This window comes from Sus scrofa, chromosome 7 (assembly GCF_054392235.1).
Source record: "Sus scrofa isolate SSC_HxYL_T2T_F1_AM1 chromosome 7, Sscrofa_HxYL_maternal_Yorkshire_Landrace_v2.0, whole genome shotgun sequence".
Taxonomy (NCBI): Eukaryota; Metazoa; Chordata; class Mammalia; order Artiodactyla; family Suidae; genus Sus; species Sus scrofa.
In genome coordinates this window covers 14,148,837-14,175,696 of record NC_139389.1, presented here as the reverse complement: position 1 = coordinate 14,175,696, position 26,860 = coordinate 14,148,837, and the positions used below count along the sequence as shown (strand labels likewise).

The following is a 26,860-nucleotide window of genomic DNA, read 5'->3' as shown; positions in this document are numbered from 1 at the left end:
ACAAATGAACCTTCCCGCAGAAACAAAAATCATGGACTTGGAGGATAGTTATGGTTGCCAAGGGGGAAGGGGAGGGAGTGGTATGGATTTGGAACTTGGGGTTAATAGATGCAAACTATTGTCTTTGGAGTGGATAAGCAATGAGATCCTGCTGTATAGCACTGGGAACTATGTCTAGTCACTTATGATGGAGCATGATAATGTGAAAAAAAAAGATTGTATACTTGTATGTGTAACTGGGTCACCATGCTGTACAGGAAAAAATTGACAGGACACTGTAAGCCAGCTATAATGAAAAAAATAAAAATCATAAAAAATTTATTTGATTTAAATTAAAAAGTTTTAAAAACATATGAGATAAATAGAATGTATATATATGTATGACTAAGTCACTTTGCTGTACTGCAGAAATTGGCACAACATTGTAAATCAACTATAATTTAAAAAAATTTTTTAAATAAAACATAAGCAAAAGCTACTAGATATACAAGGGAAATGATAAAAATGAGAGCATGAGGGAGGGGAAAACTAATATGTTCCTTTCATGCAGATAAAGTAGATGACTAAGAAACAAAGAAAAACTGGAATTGTCTAATAGAATTAATGAGCAAGATTTTATATTTATATATCGAACTTTGTACCCTTCAGAAGAGGATGGTGACATAAGAGGCTCCTGAAATCACTTCTCTAACAGACAACAGCTATGCACAGAGCAGTTCCCTCTGAAAGAATCCTAGAAATGAGCTGATCAACTCCTACACACCAAACAAGAATATAACCACACTGAAATTGGAAGGAAAGGCTGAGACATACTTGACCATAAACCCCATTTCTGGCATAGTGACATACAAATGAGGGAAAATGCACAATTCCCAGCTTCTTCTTGAGAAGTCAAAGTTTGGACCCAACATCTAGCACATTTTTAGGACTTCCAAAATACCCAGCTCTGAGAGCCAATGGGGCTTGTGCCCACAAGGCCACAAGACTATAGCAAATAAAGAAACAGTTCTGAAAGACCTCTTGAAATATTGTGGCTATTACCCCAGGGCTCAACAGAAGGAGCAGAGAGAAATACCCATTTGAACAAGGCCTATTTGCATACTTTAAAAGTGCTGCCTGTGTGATTCTAATTTAGCACACATCTAGGGGCTGAATGAGATCCTCTCTGGAGACCAGAGACTGGGGAAAGCCAGCAGACACTATCTCCACATTCTCCCTGTATCCCATTTCCAATTACAGCATCTCCTAGGAAGGAGCTTGTACACAAGTCTGGCAACTCAACTTTTATGGCTGGCACTTAGGGGATGCACCCCTTGATTCCCTGGCTCTGGTGTCCAGGTGGGCTTGCATTCATCAATCCCACAAGACTGTAGCAAATTGAAAGACAAATAAACAAATCCCAGTTCTTAATTGGATATCACCACAGGAGTCAGCACAGCAGAGAGAAATGCCCATCTTTCAGTCTTTCCCTGAAAGAGCTATATTTACATATTTCAAAATTTGCTGAGGATCTTTCAATCAGCTGCATCTAGGTGCTTACTATAATGTTCTCCTTTGGGATACTGATAGGTCTTAACAACCTCCGCACCTACTGGGAGCTGATAAGAACAAAGAAAGCAACTTGGATAATCGCAAACAGTTTGAAAGACAGCAAAGCCTGGGCTGATTGACAAGATTCATTTCCTACGTGAAACCACACCAGCAAGAATGGGAGAGGTGAGTGTTTTATCAAACACATAGAAATAAAGGAAAAATGAAAAAACATAGAAATATGTCACAAACAGAATATCAAGTTAAAACTTTAGAAACAGACTTTGATAAAATGGAGATTTAGCTGATAAAGAGTTCAAAATAATAGTCATAAAAATATTTTCCAAAGTCAGGGAAACTGCATGAATACAGTGTTAATTTCATCAGAGACAGAAAATACAAGCAGAAATCACAGAGCTAAGAATATAATAATTGAACTGAAAAATTAAATACAGGGGTTCAAAAGGAAGGAAGGATTAGCAATCTCAAAGACAGGGGAGTGGATTTCATCCAATCAGAAAAGCACAAAGGAAAAAGGGTGAAGAGAGCTTAAGGGACTTAATGGGATGCCACCAAGCTGACCAATAGTCACAGTATAGAGATCCCAGAAGGAGAAAAGGCAGAGAACAAGGCAAAAAGCTTATTCAAAGAATGAATAGCTGAAAACTTCCCAATGCTAGAAAAAGAAACAGCCATCCAGATCCAAGAATCCTAGAAAGTTCTTTTTTTTTTTTTTTTGCTATTTCTTGGGCCGCTTCTGGGGCATATGGAGATTCCCAGGCTCGGGGTCTAATCGGAGCCGTAGCCACCAGTCTACGCCAGCGCCACAGCAACGCGGGATCCAAGCCGTGTCTGCAGCCTACACCACAGCTCACGGCAACGCCGGATCGTTGACCCACTGAGCAAGGGCAGGGACTGAACCCGCAACCTCATGGTTCCTAGTCGGGTTCGTTAACCACTGCGCCACGACCGGAACTCCTCCTAGAAAGTTCTAAATGAATCCAGAGACCCACACTGAGACACCTTATAATCAAATTATCAAAAATTAAGGACAAGAAGAAAACCTTAAAAGTAGCAAGAGAAAAACAAAATGTGACATAAAAGGGACCCTCCCCTCATAACACTGTCAGCAGAATTTTCAGGAGAAACTTTGCAGGCCAGAAGAGCATGGCATGATATAATCAAAGAACAGAAAAAAAGAACTGCCAACCAAGAATATTCTACTTGGCAAAATTGTACAAAACTAAAGGAGAGTTAAAGCATTTTCCAGAAGAGAAAAACCGAAAAAGATCATCACCACCACATCAGCTTTACAAGAAATGTTAAAACCTTCTTCAGAATAAAGCCAAAGTTTACTAATTAGTAAAAAGAAAAACATAAGAAATTATAAATCTCATTGTTGAAAGTAAACATACAGGTAAATTCAAAATACTCTAATGTTATAATGCTGGTGGGTAAATCACATCTAATTCTAGTATGAAGATTAGAAGATAAAAGTATTAAAAATACAATAATGTGAGGAGGTCTAAATGGTGGAGCAGCAGGATGTAAGGCTCATCTACCCCCACAAATACATTGAAAATACAACTATATGTGGAACTTTTGTTTTGTGAAAAACTGACAAAAGAGGTCAAGATTATGATAGAACAAGAAAAGCAGTACAAAACCAGATAGGAGAAAGAAGAAAAACAAGAGAAAAAGAAGTGAAAGGAAACTAGATAGGACCTGCTCTCCCAGGAGGGAGCTGGAAAGAGGAATAGCTCCTGCACCCTGGGGAGTTCCACCACCGAATGAGGATCAGCCCAAAACGGAGAAGGAACTCTAGACAACTGGACTGAAGCAGTTAAGTAGGAGAGAGTTCTCCACAAACGGTCAGTGCTATGGACAGCAGGCAACCACAGGCAGGTGCCAGCGGGTGTTGGGAACTAAAACTTGGCCTTAGAGATCAGACCCAAAGAGGGAGCTGGGGCTGGCTACTTAAGGAAAAAAAAAAAAATGGGGTTGATAGTGTGGCAACAGCCTAGAGGGACTAGAGTATAGGGCGATGACAGCATCTAAGCAGAGGCAACCCAGTCGGGCTTAGAGACTAGACACCATTGTTTGGGGTGCTTGAAGGAAGGAGTGGGAACACTACCACAGCCTTATTCTCTCTGCCGGCTTTCTCAAGCTGCAGGACACTGCCTGCCTCTGCTGGGGAACCACTTGGCCAAAGTGGCTGCCTAACAACGGCTGGGAAGCGGCCCCTTCCTTAGGGTACAAACTTCTTGGAGCAGGTGGAATATCCACCTGGGAGAGTAACACAAGTTCTCAGGTTCTGACAGCCGGGGCCCACGCTAGTGAAGCCCAACCTGCACCAGAAGAGCAGCCTTCGGTGGCTGAGCTCAACCCCCAAGAGGTCTGGGAAAATGCGGGTGCTTTGGCTCCACCCAGAGAATTTGCAAAGGCTCTGACCAGCAGGGCAGTGCCAGAAAATCTGCTGGTGGCAGCGCCCACTTCCTGCAAAAGTGACAACCTTCTTGATCAGGGAAAACACAGGAGTCTCAGCTACACCCAGAGAGGCAGCGCCTATTCCCGCAAGAGGGCCGCCAGTGCCCACTACCTGCCAATCAGGGAAAATACAGGGGCTTTGGCTCCGCCCAGAGACTATACAGAGGCTTGCGCCAGCAAAGCAGCATCAGAAAAACTGCTGGCATCAGTGCCTACTTCCTGCAAAAGCAGTGATCTACTTGAGCAGGGAAAACACAGGCAAACTCAGGTGTCTCAGCTCCACCGGCAGAACCTGCAGGGCTCCTGCCACTGTGACAGCACCTATTCCCATGAGAGAGCTGCCAGTGCCCACCCATTCCCGTGAGAGAGCTGCCAGTGCCCACTCCCTTTCTACCAGGGAAAACACAGGTTCATTGTTACCGCCCAGAGAATCTGCAGAAACTCTGCCAGCAAAGCAGTGCCAGAAAAGCTGCTGGTGGCAGCACCCACTCCCACAAGAGGACTGCCGGTATTGCTCTCTGACAGAGCTCTGGGCTGCCCAACCAGTGAAGAAAACAAGATACAGGACCCCTTCCAGTGGCCCCTTGAAGACTCATGTCAGTGGCATTCTTTCCACATGAACGGAGCCAGGGGAGGCCCATTAACCCACATTCTAATCTGCAGGGCTGGGAAGAGCACTCCTAGCAGCAGCAAGGCAGGGGGAGGAACCACCAGAAACACACATCCTGCAGCTACAGAGAGAGCCTGTGAGCAACAAGCAGGGAGAAGCCACTCCCCCCGATCCCAACCTAGAGGTGGAGTGAGACCCCTTTCAAGAGAAGCTTTAGAGAGAGATCCATAGAGTGGCCAAGCAAGGAGAGTGCTGGCAGAACAGCAGCACCTGCTCCTTTATCTACATAGAGCAATCCCTAGGACCTACACAGCAAAGAGGTACACGTGAACCACTACCACCCCTGAGAACTCCAGGACTGGGCATCGGGAGCTTGGGGTTATCAGATACAACTTAGAATAGATTTACAAGGAGATCCTGCTGAGTAGCATTGAGAACTATGTCTAGATACTCATACTGCAACAGAACAAAGGGTGGGGAAAAATGTATGCATGTAAGAATAACTTGATCCCCATGCTGTACAGAGGGAAGAAAAAATAAAAATAAAAATAAACTATATACCAGACCTTGATCATACTGTCAAGGGGATGATAAACAGAAAAGTAGACATTATGAGATGACAAGAAGCAGCTTTCAGACAAAGCTACAAGTCAAAAACACACAAAATGATGAGGAGATAGGCGATTTACCTGAAAAAGAATTCAGAGTGATGATAGTAAAGATGACCCAAGCTCTTGGAAAAAGAATGGTGACACAGACTGAGAACTTAAAAGAAATGTTTAACAAATAGCTAGAGGATCTGAAGACCAAAATGAATAGTGCAATAGCTGAGAAGAAAATAGTCTAGAAGGAACCAATAGCAGGTTAATGGAGGCGGAACAACGAATAAGTGAGGTGGAAGACAGAGTGGTAGAAATCACTGCTGCAGAAAAGAATAAAGAATGAAAAAAACTGAAAAGAGTCTAAGAGACATCTGGGACAGCATTCACATCATAGGGGTTCCAGAAGGAGAAGAGAGAGGAAAAAGGGCCAGAGAAAATATTTGAAGAGATTATAACTGAAAATTTCCCAAATATGGAAAGGAAACACTCACTCAAGTGGAAGAAGCACAGAGAATTCCATACAAAATAAACCCCAGAAAAAATGCAGCAAGACACATACTAATCAAACCGACAAAAATTAAGTTCAAAGAAAAAATATTGTTCTCCCACAAGGGAGAAGCAACAGATCACATATAAGGGAATTCCCATAAGGATTACAGCTGATCTCTCAGCAGAAACTCTACAAGCCAGAAGGGAGTGGCAAAATATATTTGAAATGATGAAGAAGAGAAACCAAGTACCAAGAATACTCTACCCGGCAAAGCTCTCATTAAATTGAGAGATGATGGAGAGATCAAAAGCTTCATAGACAAACAAAAGCTAAGAGAATTCAGCACCTCCAAACCAGCTCTACATCAACTACTAAAGGAACTTCTCTAAGCAGAAAAGGAAAAGCCACATTTATAAACAAAAATATTAAAAATGAAGAAACTCACTGGTGAAGGCAAAGATAATTTAAAAGTAGGAAATCACCCACTGACAAATATGGTATCTGAACTAGCAAGCATGAGAAAAGGAGGGGACAAATGCAGAACATTGAAAGTGCATTTGAAAGGAAGGAGACCAGCAAGATGAAACAATTCTGCACACATACAGATGGATATATCAAAATATAAGGGAACCACTATTCAAATAACTATAACAATCACACACTAAAAAAGAAAAACCAAGGGAGTTCCTGTCGTGGCTCAGTGGTTAACGAATCCAACTGGGAACCATGAGGTTGCAAGTTTGATCCCTGGCCTTGCTCAGTGGGTTAAGGATCCGGCGTTGCTGTGAGCTGTGGTGTAGGTTGCAGATGTGGCTCGGATCCCGCACTGCTGTGGCTCTGGCGTAGGCCGGCAGCTACAGCTCTGATTGGACCCCTAGCCTGGGAACCTCCATATGCTGCGAGAGCAGCCCAAGAAATGGCAAAAAGAAAAAGAAAAAGAAAGCCAAACATAACACTAAACATGGTCAGCAAACTGTAAGAAAAGACGACAAAAAGAGAAAGGGAAGAAAAAAGACCCAAAATAGCAATTCCCCCAAAAAAACTTTAAGTAAATGACAATAAATACATACTTATCCGTAATTACATTGAATGTAAAGAGATGTAAATGCTCCAACTAAAAGAAAAAGACTACCTGAATGGATTCAAAAGCAAGACCCATGTATACGCTGTCTACAGGCAACCCACTTCAGATCTAAGGACATACAGACTTAAAGTGAGGGAATGGAATAAAATATTACATGTAAATGGAAATTATAGAAAAGCAGGAGTAGCAATACTCTATCAGACAAATAGATTTTAAAATAAAGATGGTCACAAGAGACAACGGACATTACATAATGATCAAAAGACCAATACAAGAAGAAGAAATAACAATTTTAAATATATTTGCACCAACATAGGAGCAGCACAATATATAAGGCAACTATTAACAGCCATAAAAGGGGAAAGTGACATTAACATAATAATAGTGGGGAACTTGAACACCACACTTAACAGCAATGGACAGATCATCCAGACAAAAAATCAGCAAGGAAACACAGGCCTTAAATGACACACTAGACCATACAGACTTAACTGATATCTAGAACTTTTCACCCAATGCAGCAGAATATACTTTCTTCTTGTGCACATGGAACATTCTACAGGAAAGATCACATCTTGGGTCACAGATCAAGCCTTGATAAATTTTTAAAAATCTAAATTATTTCAAGCATTTTCTTAAATCACAATGCTATGAGATTAGAAATACTCTACAAGAAAAAACAGCAAAAGTTGCAAAACCACAGACTCTTGGAAGCTAAACAATATGCTACTAAACAACCAATGGATCATTGAAAAAAATCAAAGAGGAAATTAAAAGATACATAGAGACAAATGACAATGAAGATACAACAATACAAAAATTATGGGACACGGCAAAAGCAGTTCTGAGAGGGAAGTTTATAGCAATACAATCTTATCCCAGGAAAGAAGAAAAAATGCAAGTAAACAATCTAACCTTATACCTTAAACATCTAGACAAGAAGAACAGACAAAACCCAAAATTAGTAGAAGGAAAGAAATCATAAAGATTATAGAGCAAAAATTAAAGCATAGAAAAAAAGAAAACAATTGAGACAATCAATGAAACCAAAAGTTGGTTCTTTGAAAAGATCAACAAAATTGATAAACTGTTAGCCAGACTCATCAAGAAGAAAAGGGAGAGTGTTCAAATCAATAAAATTAGAAAGGAAAAAGGAGAAGTTACAACTGACATTGCAGAAATACAAGGAATCATGAGAGACTACTATGAGCAACTGTATGCCAATAAAATGGACAACCTAGAAGGAATGGATGGATTCTTACAAAGGTACAAGACTGAACCAGGAAGAAATAGAAAATATGAACAGATGAATCACAAGTACTGAAATTGAAAATGTGATTTAAAAACTTCCAAAAACAAGAGTCCAGTACCTAATGGCTTCACAGCTGAGTTCTAACAAACATTCAGAGAAGACTTAATACCTCTTCTTCTGAAACTTTTCCAGAAAATTGCAGAGGAAGGAACACTCCCAAGCTCATTCTATGAAGCCACCATTACCCTGATACCAAAACCAAAAAAAAGACACCACCAAAAAAAAAGAAAAGAAAATTATAGGCCAACATCACTGATGAATATAGACATAAAAATCTGCAACAAAATATTTGCAAACCGCATAAAAATATACCTTAAAAAGATCATACATCATGATCAAGTAGGGTTTATCCCAGGGATACAAGGATTCTTAAATATCTGCAAATCTATCAATGTGATACATCAGATCAACAAACTGAAAAATAATAGATTCAGAAAAAGCTTTTGGCAAAATTCAACACCCATTCCTGATAAAAACTCTCTAAAGAGTGGGCATAGAGGGGAACTACCTCAATAAAATAAAAGCCATTTATGACAAACCCACAGCTAACATCATTCTCAGTGGTAAAAAACTGAAAGCACTTCCACTAAGATCAGGAACAAGACAAGGATGTCCTCTTTCACCAGTGTTATTTATAGTTTTGGAAGTCCTAGCCATGGCAATTGGAGAAGAAAAAGAAATAAAAGGAAACCAAATTGAAGAAGTAAAACTGTCACTGTTTGTAGATGACATGATTCTATACCTAGAAAATCCTAAAGACACTACCAGAAAACTATTAGAGCTCATCAATTAATTTGATAAAATTGCAGGATACAAAATTAATAACAGATTGCATTTCTATACACTAACAATGAAAAATCAGAAAGAGAAATTAGGGAAACAATCCCATTTACCATTGCATCAAAAAGAATAAAATACCTAGGAAAAAGACCTACCTAAAGAGACAAAAGACTGGTACTCTCAAAATCATAAGACACCGATGAAAGAAATTAAAGCCACAATTAGATGGAAAAATATACCAGGCTCTTAGATTGAAAGAATCACTACTACCTAAGGCAATCTACAGAATCAGTTCAATCCCTATCAAACTACCAATGACATTCCTTATAGAACTAGAACAAAATATTTTAAAGTTTGTATGGAAACACAAAAGACCTCAAACAGCCGAAGCAATATTGAAAAGAAAATAGGAACTGGAGGAATCAGGCTCCCTGATTTCAGACTCTACTACAAAGGTATGGTCATCAATACAGTACAGTACTGGCACACAAAAAAGAAGTATAGATCAATGGAACAGGATAGAAAGACCAAAAATAAACCCAAACACCTATGGTCAATTCCTATGACAAAGGAGGCAAGAATATACAGTGGAGGAAAGATAGTCTCTTCAATAAATCGTGTTGGGGAAACTGCACAACTTCATGTAAGAGAGTGAAATTAGAACATTGTGTAACACCATACACAAAAATAAACTTAAAATGGATTAAAGACCAAAATTTAAAGCCAGATACAATAAAACTCCTAGAGGAAAACATAGGCAGAATGCTCTTTGACATAAATCACAGCAACATCTTTGATCCACCTCCTGGATAAAGACACAAATAAACCAATGGGACCTAATTAAACTCAAAAGCTTCTGCACAGCAAAGGAAATCACTTTAAAAAAATGAAAAGACAACCCACAGAATGGGAGAAAATGTTTGCAGTGACTCAAATGACAAAGGTTTATTCTCCAAAATATACAAACAACCCATACAACTCAACAACAAAAAAAAACAAACAATCCAATTGAAAAATTGGCAGAAGACCTAAATAGACATTTCACCAAAGAAGACATACAGATGACCAGCAGGCACCTGAAAAAATGCTCATCACTAATTATTAGATAAATGCAAACCAAAACTACAATGAGGTACCACCTCACACCATTTAGAGTTGCCATCATTAACAAGTCAACAAATAACAAATGCTGGAGAGGATGTGGAGAAAAGGGAACCCTCCTACATTGTTGGTGGGAATGTAAATTGGTACAATTACTACGGAAAACCATAGGGAGATACCTTAGAAAACTAAATATAGAACTACCATATGACCCAGCATTCCCACTCCTGGGCACATATCCAGACAAAACTTTCCTTGAAAAAGATACATGCACCCATATGTTTATCGAAGCACAATTCACAATAGGCTAGTCATGGAAACAACCTAAATGTCCACTAATGGATGAATGGATTAGGAAGATGTGGTACATATACACAATGGAATACTACTCAGACATAAGAAAGGACATAATAATGCCATTTGCAGCAAAATGGATAGAACTAGAAATTATCATACTGAGTGAAGAAAGTCAGAAAGAGAAAGACAGACACCATATGATATCACTTATATGTGGAGTCTAAAATATGGCACAAATGATCTATCTACAAAACAGAAAAGATCATGAACATGTAGGACAGACCTCGTGTTTGCCAGAGGTGGAGAGGAGGGGAGTGGGATGGATTGGGAGTCTTGGGTTAGTAGATGAAAAACTCTTGCATTTGGAGTGGACAGGGAATGAGATCCTGCTGTATAGGACAGGGAACTATATATCTAATCAGTTGTGATGGAACATGATGGAGGATAATGTGAGAAAAAGAATGTATATATATTGATAGATATCAATATATCTAGATATATCAAGATAGATATAGATATCAATATATCTAGATATATCCATATCTATCGCTGGGCCACTTTGCTGTACAGCAGAAATTGACAGTAAATCAATCATAATACATTTTTTAAAAAAAAATACAATAATCTGTTAGTGGAAACATTATGTAAAAAGATGTAAATCATAACATCAAAAGTATAAATGAGTGAATAATGTAAAAATGCAGAGTTTTCACCTGTGTTTGAAGTTGATGTTATCAACTTAAAATGTACTGTTATAAACATAGCTTTATGTAAGCCTCCTGGTAACCACAAAGCAAAAGTCTATAGTAGATATACAAAGATGAAGAGAAAGGAGTCTAAGCATACTACAACAGAAAAATCATCAAATCACAAAAAAAGGAGAGCCAAAAGGGATAAAAAATTATATATATATAATAATGTACACTTAAAAATCTTACAATTTCATTTGTCAATTATACCTCTAAAAAGCTGAAATAAAAATGTTTTAAAATTCTGTACCCTTTAGAAGAAATACTTGTTTATGGAATGTCTTCTAACTCTTTTCCACAAAAAGAAATCTCAGTAAATTCTCAAAAGTAGAGATTATACAGGCTATGTGACCCCAATGCAAAAACAAACTTAGAAATTTGTCATACTTTTAAGGAAAAAGAAAATATACTTGGAAACCAAAGTCTATCCAACCAAAACCATTAATGAGTGAAAGTAGATCGATACAGTAATTATTTTGTAGAAAAGGCCAACAAAGGAGTTCCCGTCGTGGCACAGTGGTTAACGGATCCGACTAGGAACCATGAGGTTGCAGGTTCGGTCCCTGCCCTTGTTCAGTGGGTTAACGATCAGGCGTTGCTGTGAGCTGTGGTGTAGGTTGCAGATGCAGCTCGGATCCCGCGTTGCTGTGGCTCTGGCGTAGGCTGGCGGCTACAGCTCTGATTAGACCCCTAGCCTGGGAACCTCCATATGCCGTGGAAGCGGCCCAAGAAATAGCAAAAAAAAAAAAAAAAAAAGACAAAAAAAAAAGAGAAAAGGCCAACAAAGACAACATCATTTATTAAAATGTTTTGGATGCTATCAAGGTTATAGCGAAAGGAAAAATCATAGTTTTAAATGTTTTCATAGCTAAACAAGAAAGAATGAAAATAAATGCAGCAGTCAACCCAAGAAGTAAACACAATTTTTAAAAAAATAACTAGAGAAAATATAATAAATATTTAAAACAAATTAATGAATTAGAAGGCAAATTTAAATTTATTAATTCAAGAGCTCATTGTTTGAAAAGACAAAGAAAACAGGCAAATACCTGGCTGTTAAGAAGCAACAGAGAGGAAGCCAGATAAAAGCATCATTCTGAGAATCAGAGGTTGTTTTTAATTATAAAAGATTTCTCTATATGACCCAAGTTTTCACCCTCTCAATACAACAAAAGTATTAGCAATTGATTTGCATATACCAATATATATGGAAGAAGTTAAGAAAACTGTATTTCTGTAAGTTTTTCTGTAAGCTTCCCATATTTCTCTTAGTTTCACTTTTCCTTCCTGAGCATCAATTGATCAGCACATAAGAACTATAAGGGGCAAGGGAAGGGGGGAAGTTGAGCTCTCCTGCTATTTATTATTGGGAAGGCCATGTTGGTCTCAGGTCATTATATGCAGCTATTCCTTTTTTTCCTCCTAAAAAGTAGGTACTGATGACAGAAACCAGTGTTCCTCCTCTCTCCTCCCTGGTGCCTATGATCAGGTGTAGTAAGCAGGGCTGCAACAGCTACTGTGTCAGATGTACAGAGAGCCAACGATTTCCATGGGCAAAGGGCAAAAGAATTTTCTAATGAGAATGGGTTAATCATCCTTCGTAAAATTGAATCACTGAATTAAGTGGGATTACTTCAAGCTCTAGTTCTTCACAGACAATAGAAACTAAAGTATATAACATAAGTTTACATCAGTTATCTTATTAGCTGACAGAGTGCAGTGAAGAAAAGAGAAAGACACACCTCACTGAGTTTTCAAAGGGAATTCCTTTCCAAGTAAATGAAAACAACATGGTCAATTAACTTCCTCAAAGGACTTTCAGAACTCCGCTCCATTTCCGGTCTTTGTCAAGCTGGTTGTGTACTTCAGTGCTCCCAGCTTTCCCTAAAAAAGGAAAAGGCAGCTGGGTTGAAAGCATTTCTTAAGCACTAATAAATTCATTGATATAAGAAACTCTTCTGTGCTCTCTACTTTTTTAAGAATCACCTCAAGTTATAAAACCCAGTAGAAATACATCTCTCACACAATTTTTTTTCTGTATTCAGTCTGGCTCTTTCCTCATGTCCTATTAGTTATCATATTTATTCTCTGCTTTGTTCCAAAAAGGATTTGAGGGTAAGTCCTATGAGTAAGACTCATATTAACATAACCCTTTCTAAGCTGGTTTTGGGTAAAAACTGATAGCAATTATATAGAGCTTTTAATATTCAAGGCACTAATATTATGTTCAAGTAAGAAAATGATAGTATAATGGAATACTTTTAAAAAGCACTTACTCTGTAGTTGATATAACCACCAAAAAATTCTATTGAATTATACGTAATTCAATATATATGAAATTACGTATGTAATTATACATATGTAATTCAACATATATATGAAGCATCTTCAAGAAGTAAATTTTACTTAGGTAATTTAGAATGTTATCTTTAAAATGAAATCAAAATAGTATAGATTGTAATTTTTAAGTGAATGTTAAAGACAAAATTAAAAGAGGAGATGTTTCTAGTTCTCAGCAATTCACTTTGGGCAATGCTTTTAAGCCATTCTCTTCCTCCAAGGGGTGAGTTCATGTTCTTATATCAGTTGAGGATGTTTATGTGGAAACATCTGAGAAACACCCTGTAGATTATGAATGACTAATAGAGAAAGAATATAATCATCTCTCTTTTTTCCCCTATTATTTTCATTTTAAGATGCAATCAACATACATTTTTGTTTTCAATGAAATGGACCATAGGAATTAAGCCTGAAGTTTTTTCTGAAGTTTCTGTTTTATTTTCTTAGTTATGATATATTTGTGACATCAGGGTTAAATATTAGAAATGAGTTTTAGTGTGACTACTCTTTAAATCTCAAATGTTAAAAGCCCTAACCAGGAACATCGTGTCACAAATGGGTACAATCATCTATAAGGACACCTTATTGTGGGTTTCAAGTAATACATGGAAAAATAAACACATTTTAGTTCAAAAGTCAAAATTTTAAAGCATTTTTAAAATATTTATTTAGCTTTCTTTTTTTTTTTAATTTACTGTTTTTGAAATCCAGAGTAGCTTTGTGTTCCACTTTTGGAATAAAATTTGAATAAAAATGTATTTGTTCCTAAGTAGATATGCCTATCTGCCTACCTATCTATCTACTACACACACACACACACACACACACACACGATACATAAATGGGTAGATATACTACCATATATACTATCCTATCTACCATTTATTAACACAGATACATACCTTAAATTTAATCCAATTCACAGAACATGCCATGTGTAGGGAAATATAGAGCAAAATTAATCAATACCAAGCGACTGAATGTTTAAAAAAATCCTCCGACTGACACACTCTGAATAAATAGTCCATTGCGTGCTTAAAATAAGGATACTGAGGTTAAGATGTTTTTAATATAAGTACTAGAGGAAACATGTCCCTGAAAATTTCCCAAACAACTTTTGTTCTAAGTCTTCAGCCATCCAGAGCTGTAAACAAACTTATGAAGTTCAACCATTGTTCTTTGAATTTGCTTATTTTAAATAAACTTGTAATGTGTTTCCCATGCTTATGTAATTACCTATAATTTTGTGCCTGGCAACGTCTTCCAGCAAGTACTGGTTCCTCGTCTAATAAGGAGAATTTCCCTTACTATTCTCATGAATATGAGGCTCACAATGGGTGTTGGTGAGCTTCTCCATCTTACCCAAAAGGTTAGATTTGAACTGGACCAAAAAAACAATCATTTCCAATTTCTAGGTGAGAAAAACCAAGGTCAAGATAAAATTTTAAATTGTCCAAAGCTAGTCGGGGACTAGTAGAGCTCTGACACTTCCTTCTAGACTTTCATTTCTAGGAAAAAAAAAAAAAAAAAAAAAAAAAAAAAAAACTGGTTAACTGAAATCCATTGCTTTACTGGCCTGCCTTGGGTGGAAACACCACGCTGTACTTTAAGCCAGTTCTTGAAAGGAGTTGTCCTTCTTGAATCCAATCCAATCCTGAATCTTCTGAAGGTTTGTTTAGAAAGATGAGATCAGGTTTTCTTCTAAGTCCATGTGGGAAAATCTGTCTTATGTAAAGACCAAGGGGACCTCTCAAGGCCACCAGACAGAAGCAGGGGTCCTGTTAATACCCTGGCCATGCCGGGCTTTGATGAAACTTAAGATCAACAGCTCCATTGTAGAAAGCTAGATATTGCTCTGAACTTTTTCCTGAGTTTGAGATTTTTCTAGCTGAGACTATCATGTCTGCTTGGTTTCGTGGGGCAGGGAAACAGAACAGCAAAAAGTTCAATTTCCTATTGAAAATGACACACGTGTTCCCGCTGACCCCTTTAAAATTTAAAATTATGGAAGTCAGAGAGATGCAGCAGAAAAGGATGTCAAAGAGATCTAAATTATAAGGACTTGATGTGGCTTAAAGATGGAGGAGACCACAGGGAAGGCATGAGAAAGAAATGAATCAGGCCAACAAACAGTGATCTTGGTAGAGGATCCCAAGCTCCGAATTAAAATACCTGGACCAATACCTTGATCTTCAGTCCAGGGAGAGCTTGAGCAAAGAACCCAGCTACATAGTAACAAACTTGCAATGTAAAGAAACGGAGATTCGGGAGTTCCCATTATGGATCAGTGGGTTAAGAATCCGACTAGTATCTATGAGGATGTGGGTTTGACCCCTGGCCTTGTTAATGGGTTGAGGATCCCGCATTGCCATGAGCTATGGCGTAGGTTGAAGATGAGGCTCAGATCTGGCGTTGCTGTGGCTGTGGCTGTGGCGTAAGCCAGCAGCTGTATCTCTGATTCAACCTCTTGCCTGGGAAATTCCATATACCATAGGTATGGTCATAAACAGAAAGAAAGGAAAACAGAGATTCATGAATAAAATAATGCTAAGAGGTCCTGGGCTGGCCCATACCAGAAATGGGTTCAAATTCTACCTTTGCCACCAACCTGCTATATGACCATGTGCCATGTTACCTAGTGACTAAGTCTCATCTCCCATTTGTAAATCAGAGGAGGGCATATTAATATCTACTTTCTAGAATAGTATAAAGAGTCAAGGGAAATGTGAAAGATTTTACATACCATAAAGCTTCTTGTATATGAGCATTTTTACCATAAACCACGACCCCTAGAAAAACTCATTATGCTGATATGAATTCTGCATTTTTCTCTTCCATTTTAATTGAGCACAAAGTTAGCTAAATGTTTGCAACCTATTTGCGAAAAAGCAACGTAAAGGAATTTTTAAATCTAAAAAAATACATTTACTGAGGAGCTCATTTCTCCCTCAACACACATTCAAGAGCTAGAAATGCATTTTGGGAACCCCTCCTCTCTTAGTCCCCTGTTCTCTTTTGGAAATGCTATCTGGCGGCAAATTCATAGCCACAGCACACACAACACAGGGGCTCCCCCTCTGCTGCGCTCCTTACAAACAACACTTGGAAGCACTTTGACATTCGTGACCTCATCTTATCCTCCAAATCCTGAGCTAAGATTGATGAAATGACGCTGTGTGATAAACAACTCGCCCCAAACCATACCACCAGTCAAGAGCAAAGCCAGGCCTGGAACTGAAGCCATCTTCTTGCAAACTGGGTGTCTGCCCCCAGCCCCATGCCACCCAGACTGGCAGAGGGCAGAGGGAACAGAGGGTGTCGCCCGCTGGTTCTGTGCCTGAGGTGACACAGGTTGATCGACCTACCCTCTCCCAACACTCTGTTCACGTGCCCTTGTGGTCCAAAGTTCTAGAGCCAGGCTGGATTTTGAGACACACCATGCAGGGCGGTGTGTGGGTTTCTGGACTTGTTTGCTTTTAGACAAACAAACTGGCTTGGCTTCCGGAAATGAGCTCAGGCAGATGAATTATTACAAGTCTCACGACTCGTCTTGAGAAAACCTTCATGTCCATTTTATTTAAATGTGTTCAATAGCATTAATGTCAACCACCCATCCAGTCCCACCCAAAATAGACAATATACCCTCTCAAGTCCTACCAGGTCATTCAGTAGTGACAAGATAAAATGGCTAATGTTAGACTTAGTCTGTTTCTCAGCAAAAGCCTGAATCCTAGTTTTAATACACACACACACACAAATGAAAACTGATAAGACATAAAGGCAGAAAATGGAATTCAAAGCACTTCTTTATATACATCAGATATGCATTAAGTTCCTTAATCAGAGCCCCATTTCTTGCTTTTGAAACTGCAAAATGATTGATATTTAATGCTAGAGCACAAATATACTTTAGCGTACAAGCTAGTAATATTAATAGGGAAGGATGTGGACCTGAGTTAATCATTTTGAGTCTTGATTGTAAACATTAAAAGGAACTGATGACAATGGACCTGTCATCACGGGGGAGAGGTGAACACTGGGGAGAGCTTCTGGTGTCGGCACATTGACCCAGCTCTAATTCTAGTTCCAATGTTAGCAAATCAGAAACATATCACTGCGTTATTCAAGGAATCACCTTCGGTCTCCTGTCTCCTGTCATTCTCCTCTAGCTGAACCCCGAGGAGTGACTGGGGTTGACTCAGGGGTGGCCCTTTGTCCTAGGCGTACTGCCACACATACCAAAACACAGACACTAAATGATTATTTGAAATAATAAACTATTCCCTTACCTATACATTCATTGATACAGCTATCAGAGAGGAGAACATTCTCTTAGGACTCACAGACATGAAAGTAAAGGCCAGCTCTGGATTATTAGCTGATGAAAGAACATTAAAGTACTTTCGAGGAGTCAGGCATTCTTTTTCTAGCTGCCAATTATCAGTAGTATGACCCCTGACAAGCCAGGTACCCAAAACCATTGCTTTCTCTACGAACTTGATCCAGTATCTGCTCCATTTATCTCTTAAGATTGTTCTTAAGTCTTCCTTAAAAAGCATACATATGGGAATTCCCACTGTGGCTCAGCACTAACGAAACTACTATCCATGAGCACACAGTTTTGATCCCTGGCCTTGCTCGGTGAATTAAAGATTTGGTGTTGCTGTGGGCCGCGGATGTGGCTCAGATCTGGTGTCGCTGTGGCTGTGGCAGGCAGTTGCAACTCCGATTTGACCCCTAGCCTGGGAATTCCCATATGCCACAAGAGTGGCCCCCAAAAAAAGACCAAAAAAAAAAAAAAAGCATACATATGGAGTTTCCTGGTGGCATAGTGGGTTAAGGATCTGGCATTGTCACTGCTGTGGCTTGGGTCATAGCTGTGGCATGGGGTTGATCGCTGGCCCCAGAACTTCTACCTGCTATGGGCACAGCCAAAAATTTTTTTTTTTTTTTGGCTTTTTAGGGCCGCACTTGCGGCATATGGAGGTTCCCAGGCAAGGGGTCCAATCAGAGCTACAGCTGCCGCCCTAGCCACAGCCACAGCCACTTGGGATCCAAGCCGTGTCTGAGACCTATACCACAGCTCACCACAACTCTGGATCCTTAACCCACTGAGGGAGGCCAGGGATTGAACCCACAATCTCATGGTTCCTAGTCAAATTCATTTCCACTGCACCACAACAGGAACTCCCCCCAATTTTTTTTAATTAAAAAAAATTTAAAAATTTAATGAAAAGCATACAGAAAATACATACATAAAACACTATAATTGCTATTAAATTATTTGAAGAAATTAATTTCTCATAATGTAGAGCTGGATACTGTCTTTAGGGTCTGGAAAACAACAGATTTATTATCTAACAAATGGAAATAATTGAATTACAGAAAAACATAATTATAATTCTCTTCCAAACTCACTAGATTCGCATTTCACACTGCAATGAGTTTGCTGGTTAGGGGATTAATTAAAATCACTGCTGTATAAAATGATTCATTCAATAATTCTTTGGGAATGCAAATTCAAGTTCAGCAAGTAATAAGTACACTTTAAAAATGAAATCATGTTGACATTCCAGGAGATAATTAAGCAAATTAAGAAACCATAACCCAAAAATGTTTTTAAACGATCTTACTGATTTCCTCAAAACTGAATGCTTACAAAATGAAATTTGAATAAGTCAATTATAAACCTTTAGACTCAGGTATCATATTAGAAGCAAAAGGCAATCAATAAAAAGGCATTGGAATTCCCTGGTGACTCAGTGGGTTAAGGATTTAGCATTGTCACTACTGTGGCTCAGGTTGCCGCTCTGGCATGACCTGAAAGGTTAGAACTAACCTGAGAGAGTACGGAAGCCAACACGTATTTTACAGAAGTAATTCTGATGTCCGCCAACTTTTTTTTTTTTTTTTTTTGCCTTTTTAGGGCCACCTGTGGCATATGAAGTTCCCAGACTAGGGATCTAATCGGAGCTCCAGCTGCCAGCCTATGCCATAGCCACAGCAACGCCAGATCCTAGCCGCATATGCAATGTACACCACAGCTCACGGCAATGTCAGATCCCTCAACCCACTGAGCAAGGCCAGGGATTGAATCCGCATTCTCATAGATACTAGTCGGCTTCTTAACCCGGTGAGCCACAACGGAAACTCCCCTGGCAACATTTTTTATTAGGATGATCAAAGACCAAAATTACTGGATATTTTTCTGGATAATGATTAATGCCTTGCATTAGTGGTGTGGCGTATCACACACGCACAAGAAGAAAGTCTGCAACACTTGAAGACATGACACTTTCTCTTATTTCTTTTAAGAAACAAGGTAGCAAGAGTTATTTCCATATATATTATTGCAGATTTGGGTAATTTTTGTTAATTCTGAACCTAAGATTTAATAGTGACTTGGCTGGATCCTGGATGATAAAATTGAACATGTGTAGAAACACGCAGCATAACAAAAAAAATAACACACTTGACTTCCTGCTCCACATTTATTGGGGCCAGAGAGACTAAAACAGCTATTTTCTTCTCAAATACTTGGAAAAATATAATACAACAGCAATTTCTTAAATACATAACAAAACTTTCTGGATTGTGAATCAACATGAGATAGAAGAGCCTATAGATATCAATTGTAACAGCTTTAAAAAATGTCATTCATCTGAGGCATTCTGAAACTGTCTTTAAAGCTACACATAACACATGATTCTATACACATAAAGGCATCCATTCAGGGACCAAAAGTCTTTTAGAAGCACTGTGTAAGAAAGGCTGAAGTAATACATATTTAGATTCAATGTAATTTTTAAGAGACAATTGGGGGGTTCCAAGAAAACAGTGATTTACATTCGAATACACATGTAGATTTTCAAACCTGGAATAGGTGAGATTTTTGTGATACCGGCTACAAGAAAATTCACACTGTGAATTATTTGTTTTTCCAAGGCCTCTTTCAAACTAGAGATTTGAAGTCCAGAGCAAACATCCATGGCATGAACAAACAGGATGCCTAAGATTCTACAATTTGCTTCCATAACATTTTCCCCTTCACTTCCCTACCTAATAACAAGAGAAAAATTCCCACAAGGGGCAACAGCTAGATGTTAGGCCATTACATCCAATGGTGAGTTATTCCATCCAGATAACAGCATGGTGAAGGATCTGTTTGATTTCTATTTCAAATGGACTATATACTACTCCAAACACACACACACACACACACACACACACACACACACACACACACAAAGTTTGCCCTAAGATCCAAACATTACATAGTCCCATATTTCTTCCTAGTACAGAAAGAATCACTATGAAAGAACACAGCTAACAAACAGAGGAAGGTGACAAGGTTAAACCCTTTATCTGGCCAATTCTACAAAATGAAAACGTCAGTCTCTGTTATCAAAGTCATCAGCTTTCTCTATTATAAACAAAATCTCTAGACTGGTTTGCATCTTGCCCTTTGATGCACCAGAGATATCTTTGGGTTTTAACCAACCAAGCTGTTCCTGTTGATTCCAACAATCTTACACAGGCCAAGTTGTTGGGCCATTTAAGGAAGAAGTCACCACTTTTCAGGCACTTTTCAACATTTGAAAACTTAAATCCAGTTATTTTAAATCTATTTGACAAACAGGTCCCCTCCCCCCCCCCAAAAAAGTAAGCTAATTCTTTTATAGTATCTCTGTGAGAAGAGAAATTCCCTCAGTTTTGCCAAGGAAATAACATAGACGGATTCTTTCACCTTTACTCCAAATTCAGGAGCTGTGCCTCTGAAAACAGCATTTTAGGCTACTTGAAATTGCCTCTGTTTCAAGATTCTTTGTGGAAGCAATCTTGGAGAGTACATTAATGGAAGAGTATATTACCAAGACTGACATTCTTGATTCAAAAGTTCAGTTTCAGCTGAGTTCCTGTGATCCCCTGAGCAGTTATAAATGCCCTGTGCTAATAATGAGGCAGTGTCAGACAAAGCAAATTATTCAAATATATGTACATTTATATTTATACCCACATGAAATATGATGATAGAAGAAAGATGCTGATTTTTTTTTCTCTGAAGTGTTTAGAGTTTCCAGGGAAAATAAAGACATTCAATATTGAGAAATTTCTAATGAATGATTAAAAATCTTTTTTGGTTGGTTGCCATCCAAAAGTTTTCCCAGAGTTCTCGTCTATGTTCTATACAAACTGTAAATAAAAATGTACACAACCAGATGTATTACACACCAATCAGATAGCAATATGTACACACAAATTAAAGTTCCTTAAATATACACATCCCCACTTAGAATACAATCCATTACACAGGCAAAGCATCACTCTTTCAAAACAGATCAAAGATAGCAGCAGTTTAATAGGCTAGTTACCCAGCTATCTCAGAAAATATCAGAGGTCCTGACAATTCCTGATGTGGTACCCTTGGCTTCAAAGAGAGCTGTCCACTAACATTTAACACGGTTCTCACGCAGCACCAGGCTACATTGCCAACGGCATTTATGTAATCCTGTCATTAGAGTAAAAGTTACTGTCTTTTCAAAACTCGTTTATTCAAAATCTGACTAAGGGAATAATGGGAAAAATAAGCCACAGTGAGGTGATAAAAACCCAAACTACGCAAGACACACCAAGCATTTACCTTTCATTTCTCAGATATTTTTTGTTGTTTTATCAGTGCCCTGTACATACAAAAAGTACTCTTGATTGCCCTAACAGATGCTGAACGAGCAAAGCTGCTGGGAAGAGGGCTGTTCTGAATTGCATTTGAAACTGTGTAAGTAACTTAATTATCAATTAGTGTTTTTACAAACTGGGATGGCATGATATCATACGAAGCACTGTTTTAAAAGCGTTGACACCTTTGGGTAACTTATGAACTTAACTGTAACCAAAATTTACATACATAATATGCAAAAAAACATTTTTAAGTTGATTTATAATAAACCAAATATGAGTCCCAGAAGACAGAATGGCTTTTAAGTAAACATTTATTTTGTGTGCACTCTTGGGTATATCCATGCATGCCCAGTGAATAGAAATTCTAGATAGGCAGCAAGTTATGTGAATTCCAGATACACCTATGGACTTTAATATTCTCTCCTGTTGTATACTTCTAGGTCTAATTCTAAATTTGTTGGGTATATGAACAAAGAGATCAAGAAAGGCCCCTGATACCTATGATGAAGATTTTAAACCCTGCCACTCTACCCATACGTCACAGCTACGGGCTGTTTGAAGAAGTTTATCACCCAGGAGAGAGATACTAAATTAGACCAGATTGTTTTACCTGCTCCAGCTCTTTTCTGGGCGCGGTGGGGGGGGATGACAACCCCTTCTGCACAGCAGTTTCTCCTGCTTAAAGCTGAGATCCCACAAGGAGAAACCTATTGTGTTTCTGCCAACTTACCAGGGCAATGATGGGAACGGCACACACAGTAACCACCAGCAGAGGCAGAACCATCAGAATCAACTCCTAAGAGAAGCAGCCCTCATACAATTCTTACAAGCACTCTAATTCTTAAAAGAATTTCCCCTTAAACAGTCTAATTCTTCCTCTCCTACCAGGGGTTCTCCTCACGCTTCTCAGGGTGGTCAAATCAACACGGAACAGACTCTGGCCTTTCAGTTACCAAGTGTGTTGTCGTGGTTGGCAGCACGTTTATTGGACCAAATGTTCTTTCAGGCTCCCTGGATTTGGCGGGAAGTTGCACAGTCCGGTGGGATCCTTTGGCTGATACCATGACGATGTGTTAGTTCCTCCCCATCACCCCAAGGCTTCCCAACATGCTCCACAGACACAGTCTGGACTGTTAAACCTGGTCCTCTTTACATGGGCACACCTCCCACCCAGTGCTTGGCCTTTCTGGATCCTGAAGGCGGGTAGGCAAGTTCAAAGTCTGGACATAGAGGCACTTCCAAAGTTTGGCAAGGAGGAGGAGGAAGCGAGTTCGCTAAGTGGGGTTTTCTCACTGTGCGGTCTCGTATAACCCAGGCATCTGTGGCACGTGGACACGAACAGAGATCTTTAGGTTGTGGATGGGTCGTGCTTTTTCTTCTTGCCCCGGCAGGATTTGCAGATGCAACAGATTATACACGGGGAAGCCAGAAGCAGCAAGGGTGAAGTCACCAAGGCAATGATGCCCAGCCCCACCAGAATCCCGACCACCTGGAAATGGAGAAGAAAAGCCTATTCCAGCAATTAAGTCCTCCTAAGTGTATATTCTACCATCATCCATGGACTGTCTACCCCCCTCCCCAATTCGTATGATGGTGTTTGGAAGTGGGGGCCTTAGGGAATTAGACATGAGGGTGGTGTCCTCATGATGGGATGGAGGCCCTTATCAGAAAAGACTCCGGAGATCTTGTTTCTTCTCCCTCCACTCTCTGCGTGTGAGGACAGAGTGAAGAAGGCCATCTCCAAACCGTGCTCCTCACCAGAACCCAACCATACTGGCACCCTGACCTCAGAGGTCCAGTCTTCAGGACCATGAGAAATACATTTCTGCATGGGCCACCCAGGCTGTGGTTAATTTGTTACAGCAGCCTGCACTGACTAAGACACCAATGCAGGCACATAAAGCAGTTACAATTATGGGACTTTTTAGCCAGTGCCCAGCAACGGCCTGAACTGGATATAAATCAGGGAGATAGTACGGACTAAACTGAAGCGTGATCAGAAATTGGTGCTGGCTCTCTCGCTAACGAGTTTCCTCTACTGTCTCAGAGGCACATTAACAGTGGCTCCCAGGCTATTCACACTGACTCCCTCAAAAGGAACGTGGCCTTTAATAAATATGAAACCCAATTAAAAATAAACCAGGACTCCCTCTGAACCTGTTGTGTGAACATACAATATGTACAGAGGAATCCGGGCCCCCACAGGGGCTCAGGGGTTTTAGAGCACTGCCTCTCATAGCTAATATGCCTCCCGGGGCTTTAGCAAAGTCATTCTGGCCCTTTTCTTCAGAAGGAAAGAGCAACTGCCTTCATTCTCCTGGTCACTGGCTGCTCTGCGGCCCTGCCTTCTCCTCTAGGAGACTGTGCTCATGAATTAACTTCAGGCTCAGAACTCCCAGAACCTCTCAGGCTGGGATGGGTATGCAGGCAATAGAGTGGGGAGGATGCATAGGTGAGCTTTTAAAGCCATTCTTAGTCTGGTTGCTCTCAGGCTTCTTTCAAGGTCACGGTACCTGCGTTCTGTTCCACATCACTGAGGCTCTGGAGTGGCCGAGCTTATTCCTACACGGCCCTTTGTCATAATGTCTGAGGAAAATGTCATTCTGCAAAGCAAAGAGAAAGGTTTTGGTAAACATGCAGTTTTGAGTTGAGAGATGGGTACTAATAACCATACCAGATCCCCTCGGGGGGAGCAAGGGCTTCCTGGTGATATTAACGACCGCCTCTAGGAAAGCCAAGCCCACCATCTTTAGACAGTATCTCAGTAGTTTTATAAATCACCATGTGAAAACAGATTATAGTCATTGAGACTCTTGATTGATTCTAAGTAAGACTAATGACCTGACCAATGATCTTTAAAAGGAAGCTCTAGCAGAAGGCGGTATGGAATGAGAGTACCAGGAATGAGGTGCCTAAAGGCTGCTATGGTAAAGCAGCTGAAATAACATGCCACTGGCTGAGATGGACAGGAGGCAAGCACAGTAACTAACCACATGGTGAAACAGGGAAGAGAAACCACAGACAAGGGAGAAGCACTGGATAGACGGCAGTGGCTTTGTTGAGGGAAATGACAACAGAGAGATGGATTTTTTCAGGAAGATGATGGCTACAGTCTGGATGTGTTGAACTTGAAGGATACTTGAGACATCCAAACAGTACTACTGGTCAAAAGGCAGCTGATTACAGAGATCTGGATCTGGGGGAAAAGACTTGGGAAGCAGTGTCCTTGGGTTAAAGAAACCCAGGAGGTAGATGAGATGACCCAGCAGAGAGTGCAGACTGAGAAGTGAAGAGGCTGCTGAACAGCAACATTTAAGGATGGGCTACGGAAGAGCCTGGAAAAGAAATCGAGACGGGAAACCAGAAGAGATGGTAGCACTGGAATGAGTGGTCAAGATGTCAAGGCAGCAGAGAATCCAGGTAGGATGAGGGCTGAAGTATCCATTGGATTTTCTGCAAAAGAAATTCCTCAAAGCCACCGGAGAACACAGGTATGACTAGGGGGCAATCTGGATACATTGCAATGTTTGGAGGGTCAGTAGCTAGAGGTGATTATGCCTTTTTGAGGGTTGGTTTCTAAAGGAAGGAGAGAAAGAGAAGGGCAGTAAGGGAAAGACAGAGGCTTGAGAAAAGTGTTCCTTGCTGTTAAATGGGACACAGTTGAATGCGTGGGTATGTCAGAGAGTAGAGAATGGTAACTGAAGTCACAGGAGAGGAGAGATAACTGAAGAGGACAAGTCTTGGAGGTTCCCAAAGCAGAAAATGAAGACCGTCTCCTTCTCTGAAATAGCAGGAATGAGAATCAAAGCAGGAAACAAACCCAATTCCCCACCGCAAATCTTAAAATCACCCTTTGTGACGTCAGTCTCAGGCTTGGCTTTTGGACAATCACCCTTCTCCAAGACCCATGCTCTAAAACTTTCCTGTAAACAAAGAGCAACACTGCCATCTTCCATGGAACACTTGTCTACAGAAAAACATCATTACCAGCAAGCCCATGCCTCCCGGCAAAAAACTGAGAAAAATGAGATCTCAAAACACAGTGACCAGAAGAAGATGCTATGCATCTAGCAGTTTAACATCTGTACCATTTCACCTCACGCACCAGAAGAGCACAAGTGACAGAACGCTGTGTTCTTTGTAACACCATACCCAAAACACATTTCAGCCAAAAGATAGAGTGATGGGGTACCCATGTTTACTCCCTTACTCTCTTGCCTCTTAAAAAGAACCTCATGGGCTCAGCCTCCTTGTGGATACGAATCCAATTAATATTCTGGTTAAACATTAAGGAAAACAAAAGATGATTTCTTTCTTTTGTAAAGCACGAGGGGTGTAGAATCATGAGTCATGCCCTCATCCAGAGTGTCACACTGTTGGAGTTAGAATAGGTCTCAAATATCAAACATAATTATAATTCAAGGGGTTGTGATACATAGAACGATTTAAAAAGAATTGAAAACATATTTTCCAGCCTGAGCTGCTGACCTTCCAGAATCTAAAATGTCTCTTTTCTTCGCCTGACGCGTACCTCTTTTGAAACACTGACATCAGCTCATTATAGCTCTTACTCATGGATGTCAGCCTAAATAACTTCTCTAATTTTCAGTTAAAAATCAGGTATGTGAGGAGTTCCCACTGTAGCACAGTGGGTTAAAAATCTGGTGTTGTCTCTGCAGTGGCTCAGGTCACTGCTGAGGTGGTGAGTTTCAGCCCTGGCCCAGCATAGTGGGTTAAGGATCCAGCGTGGCCGCAGCTGTGACACAGGTTGCAGCTATGGCTCAGATTTGATCCCTGGC

The 26,860-nt window shown here is 39.8% G+C and overlaps 2 protein-coding genes across 30 annotated transcripts in view; both read right to left on the bottom strand.

Moving 5' to 3' along the window:
* LOC110261733 (uncharacterized) overlaps positions 1 to 12,926 on the bottom strand; it is a 1,083,992-nt gene extending 1,071,066 nt beyond the window's left edge. For both annotated transcript variants that reach the window (XM_084967493.1, XM_084967494.1), the window contains exon 1: positions 12,785 to 12,926. The gene's annotated coding sequence lies outside the window, so the exon portion shown is untranslated. The remainder of the gene's footprint in view (positions 1 to 12,784) is intronic.
* A 6,933-nt stretch (positions 12,927 to 19,859) lies between these two features.
* Positions 19,860 to 26,860, bottom strand: part of RNF144B (ring finger protein 144B) — a 173,258-nt gene continuing 166,257 nt past the window's right edge. For all 28 annotated transcript variants that reach the window (XM_021100236.2, XM_084967476.1, XM_084967472.1 and 25 more), the window contains 2 exons: positions 24,575 to 24,664; positions 19,860 to 23,550 (listed from right to left, as the gene is read on the bottom strand). In XM_021100236.2, the coding sequence (XP_020955895.2) occupies positions 23,410 to 23,550; positions 24,575 to 24,664 (231 nt within the window). In that variant the 3' untranslated portion in view covers positions 19,860 to 23,409. The remainder of the gene's footprint in view (positions 23,551 to 24,574; positions 24,665 to 26,860) is intronic.